Raw genomic sequence first — 17,847 nt, 5'->3', positions numbered from 1 at the left:
CCACTCCCCGCGCGGTCCTGGGAAGTTTGGTGATGAAATCCATAGTAATATCTTCTCATTTCCACATGGGAATACCTAGTGGCTGCATCTTTCCGTGTGGCCTCTGGTGCTCTGCCTTGACCTTCCTGCAGGTCAAGCACCGCTCTACATACCATACTACATCCCGCTTCATGCAGGGCAACCAGTAATCTAGACGAAGATCCTTGTACATCTTTGTCGCCCCGGGATGGATAGACACCTCCAAGATATGGGATCCACTCCCTCCGGTGAAGAGTCAACAATCCACGACTGTCATAGTCGAAGGAGGAAACCTGACCCACAATATGCTCTCTCTTGCGATGTTCCTCTTTCATGGCCTCCTGTTGGGCCTCCCGAATCTGCTCCAACAGTGGAGTCACAACCGTCATCCTCATATAGATATCCCCGATCGGCGCTTCCTTGCGGCTATGCGCGTCGGCCACGACATTGGCCTTCCCCGGGTGGTAGAGGATCTCACAATCATAATCCTTTACCACATCAAGCCACCGACGCTGCCTCATATTCAGATTTAATTGATCCATGAGGTACCTCAGGCTCTTGTGGTCCGTGTAAATGGTACAATGAACCCCACAGAGGTAATGACGCCAAATCTTGAGGGCAAAGACAACCGCCCCAGCTCCAAATCATGCGTCGGATAGTTCGCCTCGTGAGGCTTCAACTACCTCGAAGCGTAGGAAATAACATGGCCTCTCTGCATCAGTACCGCGCCCAAACCCGAGATGGATGCATCGCAATATACTACAAAATCATCCATGCCCTCTGGCAGGGCTAAGATTGGCGCCTCGCACAATCTCTGTCTCAATGTCTCAAATACGGCCTGCTGCTCAGCCCCCCAGCGAAAGACTACGACTTTCCTCGTCAACCGGGTCAGGGGTACGACTATCTTGGAGAAGTCCTGAATGAATCTCCGATAATAACCTGCCAGTCCCTGAAAGCTCCAATCTCAGATGGAGACCTCGGAACCTCCCACCTCATCACGGCCTCCACTTTGGCCGGTCGACTGAAATCCCATTCGGGTTGACAAGGTGCCCAAGGAACTGCACCTCGCGCAACCAGAACTCGCACTTGGAGAAATTAGCATACAAGCTCTCCCTCTTCAAGGTATCCAGAACGTCCCGCAAGTGCTCCTCATGCTGCTCCTACGTCTTGGAGTAAACCAAGATGTCATCGATGAAAACTATCACAGAACGATCTAACATCGGTCTGCACACGTGGTTCATGAGATCCATGAACGCGGCAGGAGCATTTATGAGCGCGAAAGGCATCACCACAAACTCATAGTGACCATAATGCGTCCGAAAAGCAGTCTTCTGCACATCCTCCTCTCTGACCCTCATCTGATGATAACCCGATCGCAAGTCAATCTTGGAGAACCACGATGCTCCCTGTAGCTGGTCAAAGAGGTCATCAATCCTCGAGAGTGGGTAACGGTTCTTCACCGTTACCATATTTAGCTTCCGATAATCTATACACATCCATGCGACCCGTCCTTCTTCTTCACAAATAAAATCGGGGCTCCCCCGGGTGAACTACTTAGTCTAACGAATCCCTTGTCTAACAACTCCTGCAGCTGTGTAGACAACTCCTGCATCTCAGGAGGAGCCAACCGATACGGTGCCTTGGCTATCGGAGGCGCACCAGGAACTAGGTCGATCCTAAACTCTACCTGCCTCTCCAGAGGTACCCCAGGCAGCTCCTCGGGGAATACATCCGCGAAATCTCGTACCACTGGCATATTGCCCACCGCCGCCTTACCCGCCTCCCGGGTATCAATAACATAGGCGACATATCCTGCGCAAACCCTGCTGGAGGTAGCGCCTAGCTCTCGGTGCTGAACATAAAGTTGGTCCCTGCTGTGGCCTCTCGCCCTGAATTACCAGCTCTCCCCCACTTGGGGTCCTGATCCGCACCAACTGCTGCGCGCAGTCGATCACTGCCCCATTGGGGCTCAACCAATCCATCCCCATGATAACCTTGTTCCCCCGCAAAGGTATGGGAACCAAATCTACTAAGTAGCGCTCTTCGTACAACCTCAAAACACAATCTCTGAAAACCTCTGACGCCCGCACTGATCGATCGTCTGCAATCTCAACCTCTAGGGGGCACTCCAACATGCCCGAACACTCAGGGAACCTCTTGCTGAGTGCAAGAGAAACAAATGATCGAGTGGCACCTGAATCGAACAACAACTGTACTGGGATACCGTTCACATGGAACGATCCTAAACAAACATACAACATGACATATCAATATCATAAACAACATATAATAAAAGTTAGAAAGAAGAAATTATACCCGTCACCACATCGGGTGCGGTGCGTGCCTCCTCAGTAGTCAGCTAGAAGGCTCGGCTCCTCACCACTGGAGCCTCTGCCTTGCCCTTCCGGCCATCAGTAATCCGCAGGGTCGCTGGAGTCGGCGCCATCACTGGCGCTGCTGCTGCTGTCAACTGAGGGCAATTGGCCTTTTTATGGCCTCGCTTGTTGCAGTGGAAACACAACAACTCAGATGTCTGAAAAGTGGACGCAGGGGTGGTACAATCCTTGCTGAAGTGCCCCGTATTGCCGCACTTGTAGCAGCCCGATGATCCCATCTTACAAACCCCCCCATGAGTCTTGCCACACCTTCCGCAGCGGCCCCGGCCCTGCTGGCCCCTCGACCTGGAGTCGGATCCCTTGGGCTTCTTTCCCGAAGCCCCAGTCACATGCCCCTCCTCCGCCTTCCTCTTCCTGATGTGCTCTAAGTCAATCTCCTTCTCCCTTGCCCTGGCAATCATGGAATCCAGGGTCGGGCATGCTGACAAGCTGACATGCTCCCGGATGTCAGCTCTCAACATGTCATGGTAGCAGGTCCTCCGCATCTCCTCGTCCCCCGTATACTGGGTCACCAACAATGCCCTCTCCCGGAATTTGGCGGTGATCTCCGCCACCGACTCCGTCGTCTGCCTCATGTCGAGAAACTCCTGGCCAGCTGCTAAAGCTCCACACCCGGCACAAACTCCACCCTAAACATGGTCAGAAAGTCAGACCAGGTCATAGCCTCAATGGTTGCGGCTCCCAAGGAATCACCAACTGACTCCCACCAGTCTCTAGCTCTGTCCCTCAAATATCCCGTAGCGTAACGAACCTTCGACCCCTTAGGGTAGAAGCTCGTCAACTGTGCAGACTCCATGTCTGCAATCCATTGTCTGGCAGCAATGGGGTCCTTCGCCCCATGGAAATCTGGCGCACCACTGCCCCTGAAGTCCTTGAAGGACAGTGTGCGTGATCCTGATTGGCTGAGTGCCATGACGCTCCTAAACGCCCTGAGGCGATCCTCCACCAGCTCTATGATCCCTTCCTTGATCGACCCGAAAATCACCGGGATCGACTCGAGGATGCCTCTCGTGATCTCGGACGCGATGAACTCGCGTAGTCCCTCATCCGCAGGCTCGGAACCTGCACCCGAACCTGATCCTGAACCGGATCCTGACCCTGAACCTCCCCCTCCATGACGTGTGATCATCACCATTCTGAAACAGAACACATAATCGTCAGAATCATACATAAATATCGGGAAGTCTCACACCCTCTACAATTTACCAATTCCATCTTAGCCTTCCTTGACTCGAGTACGGATCCTCTGCTTCCAGTAGTATGGGCCCATACTACCTTCCACATCTATCCGTACTTTCCTCAAGGATTGCTTCGACTTCACCAAGTCCCTTCTACTACTGCTGCAATCTTTTCAAATCCCATCCTAGGCTTACCCTAGGGCAACTCTCAACTCACCCTCCGCCATCAGCTGCATAATAAGTCCGTGCTACCTTCACTCAACTAACTTGCGAATACCATCGCATATCGCTAAGACCAGATAATTCTTCGAACGAGAGGTTCTGCCCTACAACGGTTGGACTCAAACAAGAGCTGCGAAATAGGGCTAAACCTAACCTTCTGAAATTATTTAATCCTCATAATACGTAATGTAATGTATCTACTTATTAGTTAAGTAAAGATAACTAGAACTCCTATTAGCACAAAGCAAGCAACATTCAGGCGTTAAGAAATCCTATCAAACGTACTCTATCCAAGCCATCATATATCTGGCTAATCAGTATTATCTTGTAGCTCAATAAACATATATAGCAGGCATATCAGACATCTTCCTAGATCCTTATCCCACTGGAAACCTTCTTTTTGATAAAACGGTAATCTATACGCACTGGTACTCAACCACGGGGGTTGAGATTCCAACATTATCTATCGCAAACAACATCGGGTTGTTTGGAATCATTCTCTTTCTATTTTTGCAAACATTAACATACATGCATTAATATAAGATCAGACACAAATATTTCAAACCATTTCTTTTTAGAAAATATCGGATTTCTGAAAGCACTATGAAAACTATTCTAAACAAGTACAAAAACCATTTTTATACAAAACTGCTTATGAACTCACCAAATTTTTAGTTGACGCTTTTCAAAACAACTTGTATTCTCAGGAATTCCAGTAGCAGGTAATAAGCTCGGCTATGAGATCAAGTGGTGCGACTTCAAGAAATTTTACTTTCTTACTTTTGTGTAACTGATGAAAATTTTCAATATGTAAACTATGTAAGTGTGTATTTCCAATGTATGATGTTTGGTTGCTATGTTTCATTCATATTCAATTGTTATGATACTGCACAATGACGTCAACCGCTCCCGGACGTTTCCCCCATCTCGGTTCGGGGGTGTGTCACCAAGCCCAATCGATTGTCATAAATCCTAATCCACGATCATATGGAAGAATCATCTTACCTGATGAATCGTTTAGAACAATGGTATGACTACATAATTAGGGGATTCCTTGGCCAGTGTAAGACATAATGGCAACCCAAGCCATCATAGTATTTGATAAATATGGTTTCCCATTTCATATATATCTATTGGTTATAAGTCCATACTAGTAACGTAATTCACAAGATTGTCTAGATTAATCAAGTGTTGTCATCTTACTTTGATAGATGACCAGACATACCCCCGGTTGGCTGATACATACATATAATTTATGGCTGTCTAGAAAGAGGATGTATAACTTTATAATTGAAGATGCTTTATCAGGGATTTTATTTATAACTTATTTACTATTAACTTTTATTTATTTATTGACCACTAAATCTCATGGTTGCAGAAAACGTTAGACGTTAGCTCGTCGGTAGACTGGGGTCTAGGGATTAATCGGCTAGGCGGAGATTAATCGGGGGATTAATCGAGGACCATTAAATATTAAGGAAATGATTAAAAAATTTATAAATCTAACTTTAATCGTAAGCATATAAATAAATAACCATAAAAGTTTAATAATAAGTTTAACAAGCACAACAATTTATCATCCAATAAATAAGAAAAATTATTCAAATTTTAATATAGCTTAAGAAAAAAAGTAAATTTGGGTATTTGTATATTTGAAAACATAGAAATTTTGATTGGAGATAAAATTTAAAATTTAATTTTTAAAATATTTTTTATATATTTGTTGAACATTGAAATACTATGAACTTTTGAAATTTTAAAAATTTTGGTTTAATATTTAAAAACTTAAAAATCTGAAAATTTGGCCGATCAGGCCGCCTAGGACCGATTAGAACCATCTAGCTCCGACTTTGACCACCTTTGACCATAACCGATTAAGTCGACCGATTAGCCTTAATCCTATTCGGTTGAAGACTGCCTAACGATTAATCCCCGATTAATCGGCCGCCTAGGCCGATTTTTACATCGCTGCTAAATCTCATTAAAGCATATAACTTATATGTTTTTTTTATTGACGAATGATCATTCAATATAATATATAAACTTTTATATTATGTACAATTAACCCTCTATCTTTAAATCATATTTCATTTGAGTCCTTCAAATGTATTTTATTTTATATATGTTTTATTTATTTACTAATAAACTATTTATATCAAATAGTTAATGACATTTTATATATGTATATAATATTTTCATGCGTTTTTTACAATTATATCGTATTAATTTTTCCAAACGATGTATTGTAATATATTTATTTTGAAATAATATATTGTAATAATTCTAATTATTTAAACAATACTGTGTGTTTAAAAACTATTAATTAAATGAGGGGACTAGATATATAGAGATAAATTAATTATTACTAAAAAAGGTAAATGGAACAAGTCAACGATTGAAAATGTTATTTAATTAAATCTTAAAGTTAGAGGAATGATGATGTGATAATAGTTTTAACTCTTGAGATAAATTTATCATTGAAGATACTCTAAAAAGGAGTTTATTTATAACATACTAGTTTATAACATGTGGAAACCATGGTTACAAAATTAATTAAAATTCCATAGTGAAAACTCAAAATTATTAATTAATTATTTTAAAATAAATTATTAATTAAGAGATATTTTTAATATATATAATTATAATCGTTGGTTCAAATAAGTACGTGAGATTATATCACCTTATAACATTTATTAATTTTATTTTAATGTTATTAATTTAATATAATTAGAGTGATAAATTTAAAATTTGAAATTTGAAATAGAAAATCAATAGATTGATAAGTGACATGACATTAATTAGGAGACCTAATAGGATAACATATGACAAAAGAACTACTCTTTTATTAGTATAATGGTTTACTATTAACTTTTTTTTATTGACCACTAAATCTCATTGAAATATAACTTATTTGTTTTTTATAGACCAATGACCATACAATATAATATATTTTGAGTGACCAAATATACTTTTATGTTATGAGCAATTAAACTGTTATTTATTAATCATATTTCATTTTAGCCCTTTAATTATATTTTATTTTAAATATGTTTTATTTATTTACTAATCAACTATTTCTATCAAATACATAATGACATTTTATTTATGAAACATAAATTTATAACGATTGTATATTACTTTTAAATCTATTTTATAACTATGACGTATTAATTACTTCATATTAATTTTTCCGAACGATGTATTGTAAAATATTCCTTCGAAACAATATATTGTAATATTTCTAATTATTGATGTGTTTAAAAAATAACTAATTAAAATGATGAGAATTTTGTAAAACATTTTAAATATATATGAATAAATTAGTAAGGTATTGTGGTTAAAAAGCTAAAAAGTTTCAAAAAAAAATAGATTTTATATTTTTTAAAATATTCTTTTTGAATCTAATAAAAAACTATTTTGAGTTTGCTGAATATTTTTTCACTAGTTGGTTTTTTAGTTTGAAAAATACTTTTATTTTTACAAAATTGCAAGAATGGTCCCTATGGTATGTCAAAACTACCAAGTTTGGTCCAAAATGGGTTTGGCTTGCAAAGATGGTCCAATAGTTTCGTTTTGTTGCGAGTTTGGTTCAATTTGATTTGAACTTTTTTGTAAAAACGATTTTACCCCTTATTATTTTATTTTTCATTTTTGTTTTATTACCAACAATTAAAAAATAATTAAAAATAAAACAAAAAGAAAATATCTCTCTCTCTCTCTCTCTCTCTCTCTCTCTTAATGACGATCCCCATTCCAAATCCTGCATCCACGATCTTCCAGATCGTGGATTCAAGAGGTAAGAACAAAAGTTCTAAAATTTCATCAATTTCTGTTATCAGATCATCAAGGGTTTGGCAGTATGTTTCTTATGATTCAAAACTTGACGTGAATTCATCCACGCAATTCTCGATCCCGCCCTAACGCCTCCGATTTTACCGACGAAGGAGACAGAAGAATAAACGAATCGAGTTCAGAGCTCCGTTGTGGATCGCGTTTTCGATCGTTGCGTGATGGGTTGAGGAGTTTGGGAGAATAGATTTGACCTACTTCACCTCAAGAACATGTGTTCATTATCCCTCGTCCTGACATAATCATCAGCATCACAACACCCAAACCATCACCATATCATCCCGAAACCATCACGTGCTTTACCTCAAGAACATGTGTGTATGTGTGTCTTGAATCGATTTTTTGGTGAATAGATTTTCTGGTGGATTTGAGAGGCAGCGGTTAGGGCTGAGCTAAAAGTTTGCTCAATTTTAACTCTGACCGATATGCATATCCTTCTCCTTGATCGATATGCAGTGAAACAAGAACATGGCTTCTTTTCTTTTTCTTTTTTTATTTTTTTGCTGGTGTAGTAAACAACAACAGGGGATGTCGATTATTGAAGTTTATGGAGGTGGGTGAAGAAGACGATGACTGGATGGAGCAATAAAGGTGTTCTTCCATGAGTGGCCAGCATCTATGAGGTGATGAACTTGAAAAACCAGGTGTTCTTCCATCTGATAATTAGGGATTTAACGACCTTGGTGTTTAGAATAACATATTAGCGATTTGGGGCTAGGATTTACAATAAGGGAGTTGGTAAGATCATGAGGATAAAGCAGATTCATAGCAAGACTGGAGATGAATATGATTGTGAATCGATTGTATGTGAGTTTACAAAAGATTAATGTGAATCTAAATGTGCATTTATCTACTTTTAGGGTTTTTTTTTCTGTTTTTCTGAGAGAGAGAGAGAGAGAGAGAGAGAGATTTGTTTTTGTTTTATTTTTAATTGTTGGTAATAAAACAAAAATGAAAAATAAAATAATAAGGGGTAAAATCGTCTTTACAAAAAAGTTAAAACGAAATTGGACCAAGCTCGCAACAAAATGAAACTATTGGACCATCCTTGCGAGCCAAACCTATTTTGGACCAAACTTGCTAGTTTTGACATACCACAGAGACCATTCTTGCAATTTTGTCTTTTTTTTACTAAGTGGACTTATTGGTTTTTCAAAATAATAAGTTTTTTAAAACGGAGATGCTCTTTAAAGCATTAGTCGACAATGACTTGACAACTCACATGCACAAACAAGAAGGATCGTACGCATTCTTTGTAGCGAATCCACACTCCTACACACATCCACTCCTACACACACCCACACTCAATTTTTACATATAATCATGCATCAGATAATGTTTCTCCATCACAGCATACTCTAAAGTCTAAAGGTACGTAACAGTTCGATGACAGTAGCTCTTTTTGTTCTTTCGACTAGCAGCACTATACCTTCAATTTCCTGAAACCTTCAATGGCGTCTTCATCTTCATCATCTGCTATACCAACTAGAATATGGACACATGATGTATTCCTAAGCTTTAGGGGAGAAGAAACTCGCAACAGCTTTGTAGATCATCTTTATACGGCTCTAGATCAAAGAGGAATAAACGTGTTCAAAGACGATTCGACGCTCGATAAAGGGAAACCGATCTCCAGGGAGCTGCTGAAAGCCATTGAAGAATCGAGATTTGCTGTGGTTGTTTTCTCTAAAAACTATGCGGACTCTTCATGGTGTTTGGATGAGCTTGTCAAAATCATGGAATGCCAAGATCAGATGGGACAGATGGTGTTACCCGTGTTCTATCACACAGATCCATCCGATGTGCGTGGAGTGAAACAAGACTTCGATACTGCCTTTCAGAAACACCAGGGCAGGTTTAAGGGAGAGATGGAGAAAGTGAACAAGTGGAGGAAAGCTTTAGCTGAAGCTGCTGGTTTATCTGGCTGGCATATCAAGGAAACAGGCAATGATTGTTAGGATCGAGACACTTAACACACGACTCTAAACACACACACAGCTCACGAAAAACAAGAACACAAGGATGAACATGAGGGATTTAACGTGGTTCGGTCCTTCTCTGACCTACGTCCACCGGTAACTAGGAATTTACATTTCTTGGTGCTAATCTGCACTCTTTCTGTGTTACACTAGATACAAGTTTTACAAATACAGAATAATCTCTTATATAGAGATGGAAATCAGAAGTAGTCAAAAAACACAACTGGGTCTTCATTCAACAATTGTGGCTTCACAACTTCACATTGTTCCTGCCATTTTTGACCAGCTTTTCTGTGGATTCACACTCAACATTTCTGTGGATTCACACTCAACATTTCTGTGGATTCATACTCAACAATCTCCCACTTGAAGCCACGGAACAATCTTCACCTGTGCTTCAACTCTGCATCTGTATTTGATGTTAACTCCTTCCTAGTTACCCTGGCCTTCTCTTTAATTAACCTGAAGGCCAGTTGAAGCTTTCGTTAGCTCCAACACATCAGTCATGGCTAAGTCTGCCACTGACCTGTTCTCTGTCTCCATCGGCTCCCACTGAAATGAACTGCCCGATCCTGGAACATCCTGAGAACAAACGACACTCTCCATGTGAAGCAGATAATCTGGAGAGACTTTTACAGATGGAATACTGGTTCTCTTAACCCACTGTGTTCTGGGTATTCTAGCTGAAACAAAGCCCATGCTCCCACTGCTATGAATGCCCTTGACTGGTTTTTCTGAACCGTTCCAAACACGTTCAACCTGAATCTGACCTGTGACTCTGGGTTTGCCATCTGCAAAGCAAACCTTCTTCTGTCCACGAGACTCTATGAACCGGATTTTGTTTTTCTTCTGAACTGGGACGGTTACTCCCTCAGACGGTAAACTGACCATATATAATGAACCCCTCTTATGTCCACGAGCTATCACAAGATTTCCTTTGACAACCTTCCACTGCCCACTTAACCTCGTGTCCATGTTCATCCAATTGCCCAACAGAAATCAACTGTTTCTTCAGACTTGGAATTACTCGGACATCCTTCAAAGTCCATGGACCGACTGGAGTCTTCAGATCTAAGTCACCTATGCTCGTCACATCAAGAACCTCATCGTTCGCCAGTCTTACCTTACCAAAATCCCCTTCTTTCAGATTCCGCAGTGCTTCACGGCTGTGGGTAGCGTGAAATGAAGCACCCGAATCCATAACCCAGGAATCCACATTGCTCTCCACACTACAGATCAAAACATCATCATCTGAATGGTCTACTGCAACGTTAACTTCTTTCTTGTCTTTTGGACATTGATTCCTAAAATGTCCAACCTCTTTACAGTTCCAACAAGTCACATCATTTCGAGTCCTCGACTGACTCCTTCTCCTGTTCCTGCTCCCACTACCTCTGTTATTTCTTCTACCTCTGACCGCATTCAATTGTTCACTTGATGATTCCCCGGAATTTCTTCGTCTGACGTCTTCGCCTAGAATTAAATCCCGAATTCCCTCAAAAGTGAGCTCTTTCGATCCTGCGGAACTAGTAACGGCTGTAACTGTTCCGGACCAACTGTCAGGTAATGATGATAACAGTAGTAAAGCTTGAACTTCGTCCTCAAATTTTATTCCCACTGACCCAAGTCTGGATAAAATCGAGTTCAAATTGTTGATGTGTACTGTAACTGAACTTCCTTCCCTCATCCTCGTGTTGACTAGTTCCCGAATCAGGAAGACTTTATTTGCTGCCGACGGCTTCTCGTACATATTAGACAATGCCTCCATGATTCCCTTTGCCGAGGTCTCCTTCAAAATGTTGAAGGCAACATCCTTTGACAACGTCAGTCTAATAAATGCCTTGGCCTTCTTATCCAAAGTCTCCCAGTTTGCCTGTGTCATCGCCTCCGGTTTTTCACCTAAAACTGCGTCCAAGTCTTTATGCACTAGCAAATCTTCAATTTGCATCTTCCACCAACCAAAATCTTTCCCATCAAACTTCTCAATCTGAAGCTTATTGCTTTCTTCCATTTTCTGAAAGAACAATGACCTATTTTGCAAGTTTCTGGAAATTCAGGGGCCAAATTGCAAATTTTCAAATCTGCTACAGTTTTGCTACAGTGCCTGCTACAGTGTCTGATGACGTCACCGCTGACGGCGTGCTACAGTGTCTGCTGACGTCACCGCTGACGTCGTGCTACAGTGTCTGCTGACGTCACCGCTGACGTTGTGCTACAGTACATCTGCAGTACTGCTACAGTGTCGTCTTCTCGGGCAGAACTTCGGTGCTACAGTGTCGTCTTCTCCGGCAAGTTCAGGCGCTACAGTGTCGTCTTCTCCGGCGGAACTGGTTTTTCCGGTCAGTATTCTGGCAAACCTTTGACCGGCGATTTGGACGTCTTCCGGTGGTCAAAAAATTCAGAAAAAAATATTTTCGGAATCTTCGGAACGAGACCTTTCCAACGGTATACACCAAAATCGTTTTTGACGAAAAAAAATTTCGACCAAAAAACTGAAAATCACCTTCTGGAGCTAAAACCTTGCTCTGATACCATTTGTTAGGATCGAGACACTTAACACACGACTCTAAACACACACACAGCTCACGAAAAACAAGAACACAAGGATGAACATGATGGATTTAACGTGGTTCGGTCCTTCTCTGACCTACGTCCACCGGTAACTAGGAATTTACATTTCTTGGTGCTAATCTGCACTCTTTCTGTGTTACACTAGATACAAGTTTTACAAATACAGAATAATCTCTTATAGAGATGGAAATCAGAAGTAGTCAAAAAACACAACTGGGTCTTCATTCAACAATTGTGGCTTCACAACTTCACATTGTTCCTGCCATTTTTGACCAGCTTTTCTGTGGATTCACACTCAACATTTCTGTGGATTCACACTCAACATTTCTGTGGATTCATACTCAACAATGATCAGTAAGTTTTCCTTGATCCGTTGCTTCAATTACTCACAGAACTTATGAACACAGTATCTATTGTTTTACCAGGTTATTGTGCTACCAATGATAAGGATCTTGTGCAAAACCATTTGTTATCCCACTGTAGTATGTGCTAATTTCTGTCAACCGATTACGATTTCATATATTTACAATTCAAATCTTTCTGTAAGGGCGAATCTTGCTAGATCTGCAGCTTCAGTTACATACATGGCCTGTGGACATAGTTTATTATGTTCTATTAGAATATTGTGTCAAAAACGATAAGGATTTTGTTCAAAACCATTTGTTATCCAGCTGTAGGATGGACTAATTTTTAGTAACCAATTTAGTTCGTTTTCATCTATTTAGCATGCTAACCTTTCAAACCCGTATAGGGGAGAATCTGCCATCATCATCGAGATTGTGGAAAAGATCTTATATGGTATACGACCATGTGATATGGAGAAAAATTTAATTGGTATCGCGTCTCCTATAGATGAATTATATTCACTATTGTGTATGGAAGCAACAGAAGAGGTGCGCATGGTAGGGATATTGGGAATGGGAGGAATTGGTAAGACAACTATCGCCCAAGCTTTATTTCGAAGAATTGCTCACAAATTTGAGATTTGTAGCTTTGTTGAAGATGTCAGAGAAAATAGTTCTGGTAAAAAAGGTGTACGTGACTTACAAGAACAGATTCTAAGAGATACTCTAGTGACAGATCGCCATGATTTTCTGGAGGGTCCTGAGCATGGAGCCGATGTGATACGAAGACGACTTTGCAGTAAAAAGGTTCTTCTAGTTCTTGATGACGTAGACGATGTTGAGCAGTTAGAGTTCCTAGCTGCAACACGTGTGTGGTTTGGTGCTGGAAGTAGAATCATTATAACCACTAGAAACGAGCATTTGCTATCAGATGCAGATGTCATTTACAAACCTGATTTTTTACGTAAGAGTGAAGCTGTAGAGCTCTTCTGTAGGCATGCTTTTCGGAAAAGTAGCCCTCATGAAGGGTATGAGGAGCTCTCAGAACGTGTAATACAGTATGCCGGCTGCCTTCCTTTAGCCCTGAAAGTTTTAGGCGCATTCTTCCGTGGAGGACAAGTAAGTGTGTGGGAAAGTGCTTTAGATAGATTAGCCGAAGCACCGGATGGTAAGATTCATGACAAACTGAAGTTAAGTTTTGATGGGCTGCATGATCTTGAGAAAAAAATATTCCTAGACATTGCATGTTTCTTCAAGGGGAAAGAAGTAGAACATGTAACTAGAGTACTTGATAGCTTTGGTTTTCACCCAGTGAAAGGGATTAGTGTTCTTATTGAAAAATGTCTTATAACCGTTTATAATAAAAAGCTAGATATGCATGATCTCATACAGGAAATGGGTTGGCAAATAGTTCTTGAGAGTTTCCTGGATAGCAGGCTATGGAAACTTGATCAGATCCATGATTTCATCAAGGGAAAGAAGGTGAAATTAATTACTGTCTTTAAAAGTTGCTTTCTTCGTTTCTATTCATTTATGTTTCTAGAATGGGTACACGAATTTGATCATAGCTAGTTCTCTGTAGCAGAAGCGAAAAGCAATTGAAGCGATAATGATGATGGACAATGAATACCTTGTTGATGACTATGATGCGAACTTGGCTACTCGTGCTGATGTTTTTACAAACATGGAAAATCTTCGGCTACTTGATATTGATGGGAAATTCACTTCTACCATACCTACCTTTCTCCCCGACGAGTTGCGATGGCTTCGTTGGACTGAGTACCCATTCATGACTCTGCCATTAGCTGATAAGTGTAAGCTTGTTGGGCTTGAAATAGCCAATGGAAGCATCAACCATTTATGGAAGGGGCAAAAGGTATTTAGCTTTCTATTTGTATTGATTATGAAACGACCTCAATATTAAGTTTTTTTCAATTTCTGTTTTACTTGTCAGATTCTACCAAACTTGAAATTCGTTCACCTCGAATTGTTGGACAGCCTCACATCATTTCCACATGTAACTGGGGCCCCAAATATAGAGAGGTTAATCTTGTCACACTGTTGGAAATTGGAGGAGGTTCACGAGTCTCTTGGATCTCACAGAAGGCTTGTTTACTTGGACATGAATGGTTGCAGTAGGCTCATGCGTCTTCCATCCAGGCTTGAGATGGAATCCTTGGAGACTCTAATTCTCTCTGGATGCAAGAGTCTTGAAAGATTCCCGGAAGTCTCCCCATGTGTGGTTAAACTATCAGAAATAAATCTTGATTCTTGCTCTAACATAATAGAGTTGCCGTCATCAATAAGACATTTGTCTGGATTAAGATTCTTAAGTCTCGCAAACTGTGTGAAGCTTAGCAACATACAAAACTCAATTTGTGGCTTAAAATATCTCAAGTGCCTTCGTCTTCACAACTGCGTGAAATTGAAAAATCTTCCAAAGAAGCTTCGAAACATGAAATTGTTAGAAGAGCTTTGGTTAGGATTTGATGAGTTTAAAAGTCCAGAGATGTATGTAGAGATGTCTATTGGTTTTCATAGTTTCATAGGTTTGTCGTCCTTAAGAAAATTAAATCTTAGTCGGAGACAAATTGGAGAGGAAAGTTTCCCTGAAAATCCCGATGCATTTTCCTCCTTGGAAGAATTATATTTAAGTCGCAACTCTAAATTAGTCCGGTTACCATCATTCATTAGCCATCTTTCTTGTCTTAAACGCCTGGAGTTGAATGAGTGCTGCAGACTTGAAAGTTTGTGTATGCTTCCATCAAGCATACAAGTGTTGAAGGCAAATGGTTGTACCTCATTGAGAAAGATTGGAGATCTATCAACGGAGGGTAAATGGTTGTACAAGATATGGCTAATTAATTGCCAGCAACTCTTAGAGGATGAAGAAAATCAAAGATACCTTCATAAGATGTTCCAACTATCTTTCATTAAGGTCTCTCTCTCTCTCTCTCTCTCTATATATATATATATATATATATATATATATATATATAATAGAAAAACATAAATATAATACTGTTGTTTTCCAAAATAGAGTACGGGCTACCATCCCGTACTATAATGAGGGTGTATTAGATTAGTGCCACAATAAAGTACGGTTAAACAACAACTGTACTCTATCTCCACAAGACCTCCACATGTGATCCACACATAATACACACTTTATTAGCCGTATTGTATTTTATTTAACCGTACTCTATTCCAAAATAATAGCCCCTTTTCCACAATTAACCACAATATTAATCGTGCTCCAGCAACATTAAACAAACCAACAACAATTACATTGTTAATGAGACATCCATTGCATTAATGAGGAAGCAAAAATATAAATTGAAAGGTAGCACTCAAGAAGCCAACAAAGGCAAATTGCTAGAACTTATTCAACATGCACAAAACTCTCTTCAATAGCAAATCAAATACTAGTTCTCTAAACACATCAAGCCTCAAATCCTTTTAGGCATCGGTTCCTAGGAAAAAAAGTCAAAAACTAATTTTAAAAAATTGAATGATATAATAGAAAAACTAAACAGTTAATTGGGAGTACATTTTGTTAATTTAATTTGTATATTTTTCAAAGAATAATGCTATAATAGGTAAAAGGGAAAGTACAGACTATAATAAACAAATCATAGTTCATTGTTATTTCTTGCATAACAACATTAACGCTTTATAAAATAAATCAAAGTTCTTTTTTTGGACATGATTTGTTCTTTGTAGAACATGATTTATATAACATGGAAATTAAGTAATTGCATGCAACATATGAGATATAAGATGTATTAAATGCATTGCTTATTGCTTAGTACAGTCTACACCACAAGGCTTTAAAAGTTAGACATCAACAAAATACCATTGATCAAATGATATCTTTAAGTTGTAACTATTTAGCCCAAGACTTGGAATTGAATGGTTAAATAATAGTACTGTAACATCCGGATTTCTAGGTATAATATTTTAAATTGAGAAACTAGGAGGGACTCGACGAGTTTAGTGCCTAAACTCGTCGAGTCGCGTAGCGACTGGTGACGTGGATAAATGAGTGGACTCGCCGACTCAATGAACCGACTCGACGAGTCAGCGCTGTGGACATAAACCCTAATTTTCTCGGGCTTGGGCCTATTTAAAGGCCCTTATAGCCTCCTTGACACCTCCCATCAGTGCCATTCATCCCTTGAGAGAAACCCTAGAGTCCTTTGTGAGCAAGAGAGAGATAAAAGCTAATTTGAGGTCATTTCCTTGAAGAGAAGATCAAGAGTGTTGCAAGGATCAAGGAGGAGAGTTGGTGGATCAGTTTCATCTTCATTTCAAGCTTCAGATCTGGTATAAACTCATGCCTTCCTTTTGATTGAGTAGATTTCCTTTGATTGTGAAGTTAGGGCTTGTTTCACCATTTTGTTGGGGTTTTGGGTGCATCCAAACCCTTTTTCGAGTTATTCTCTAGATCTGGACCTTGTGAGGTCCAGATGATCAGAAAGTAGGAAGCCATGATTGAGTAACCTTGGAGCTTTGAAGCTATGAAGCTTTAATGGAGACCTAATGGTATATAGAGCAATATTGTTGGATAAGGTGTCTAAGTCCATAACTATTTCTGGTATGTACTTGACCCGACCCGGCATGGTCCATTTGAGTTGCATGGCACCATGCAATTGGATAAACTAAAATGAGAGAAATAACACTTATGGTTTATTAATATATTATAAGTTCTAATATATTAATAATATTATTTAATTAGTTTGATCAAGAATTAATTTAGAATTAATTAAGTGATCAAAAGATAACTAATTAAATATATGGGTAGATTATGTAAATCTTCCATATCTTATATAGTGGGCTAAGAGGCTCCATGGATTATCAAGTTGGGTTCCACCCATAGGATGCTCCATGGGAGTTACAAACCCATGGGTCATGGAAATGAAGAGTCATGACACATTAGGGATTACATGGTGTAACCCTAGATGTGTCAACACTATATAAGAAACCCATTCTCCACCAAAATTGGCGACACATAAGAAACAAGAGGGCTAGAGCTGATTTTGCAAGTGTAAGATTCTCTCAAAGTTTACTCCTTTGCATTTGGTGTTGTGTGAAGCATTTGAGGCATCACACTTGGGGTGCTAGGCTCACAAGGTTTCAAGGATCATAATCAACAACAAGACAAACATAGATCCAAGGTTATTAGGGTTGCATGTACACTTAGGAAGTGTTAGAATGCTCAAAACCCATTAGTGGTGTCAGAGCCTAGGTTTTATTGTTGTTTTTTTTTTGTGTGCATACAGCTTGAAAA

General features: G+C 39.7%; 1 protein-coding gene across 1 annotated transcript; it reads left to right on the top strand.

Moving 5' to 3' along the window:
* Window positions 1–9,029: 9,029 nt before the first annotated feature.
* LOC145157369 (TMV resistance protein N-like) lies at window positions 9,030–15,971 on the top strand. Its single transcript, XM_079076418.1, has 6 exons — window positions 9,030–9,603; window positions 11,430–11,440; window positions 12,965–14,039; window positions 14,143–14,433; window positions 14,512–15,398; window positions 15,818–15,971. Exons 1-6 carry the CDS (start codon window positions 9,115–9,117, stop codon window positions 15,969–15,971), a joined length of 2,907 nt encoding a protein of 968 aa, XP_078932544.1. The 5' UTR covers window positions 9,030–9,114.
* Window positions 15,972–17,847: the final 1,876 nt, after the last annotated feature.

The sequence above is a fragment of the Lactuca virosa genome, chromosome 2 (genome assembly GCF_052849685.1).
Source record: "Lactuca virosa cultivar CGN04683 chromosome 2, Lactuca_virosa_CGN04683_v6, whole genome shotgun sequence".
Lineage (NCBI taxonomy): Eukaryota > Viridiplantae > Streptophyta > Magnoliopsida > Asterales > Asteraceae > Lactuca > Lactuca virosa.
Note: the sequence above shows the minus strand (reverse complement) of the source record. Positions and strands in the feature narration are given on the sequence as shown.

Coding starts and splice junctions, on each gene's coding strand:
- LOC145157369 (XM_079076418.1), top strand. CDS start 9,115: ATGGCGTCTTCATCTTCATCATCTGCTATACCAACTAGAATATGGACA. Junction 14,040..14,142: donor ATTTCATCAAGGGAAAGAAG/GTGAAATTAATT, acceptor TCTCTGTAGCAG/AAGCGAAAAGCAATTGAAGC. Junction 14,434..14,511: donor ATTTATGGAAGGGGCAAAAG/GTATTTAGCTTT, acceptor TTTACTTGTCAG/ATTCTACCAAACTTGAAATT.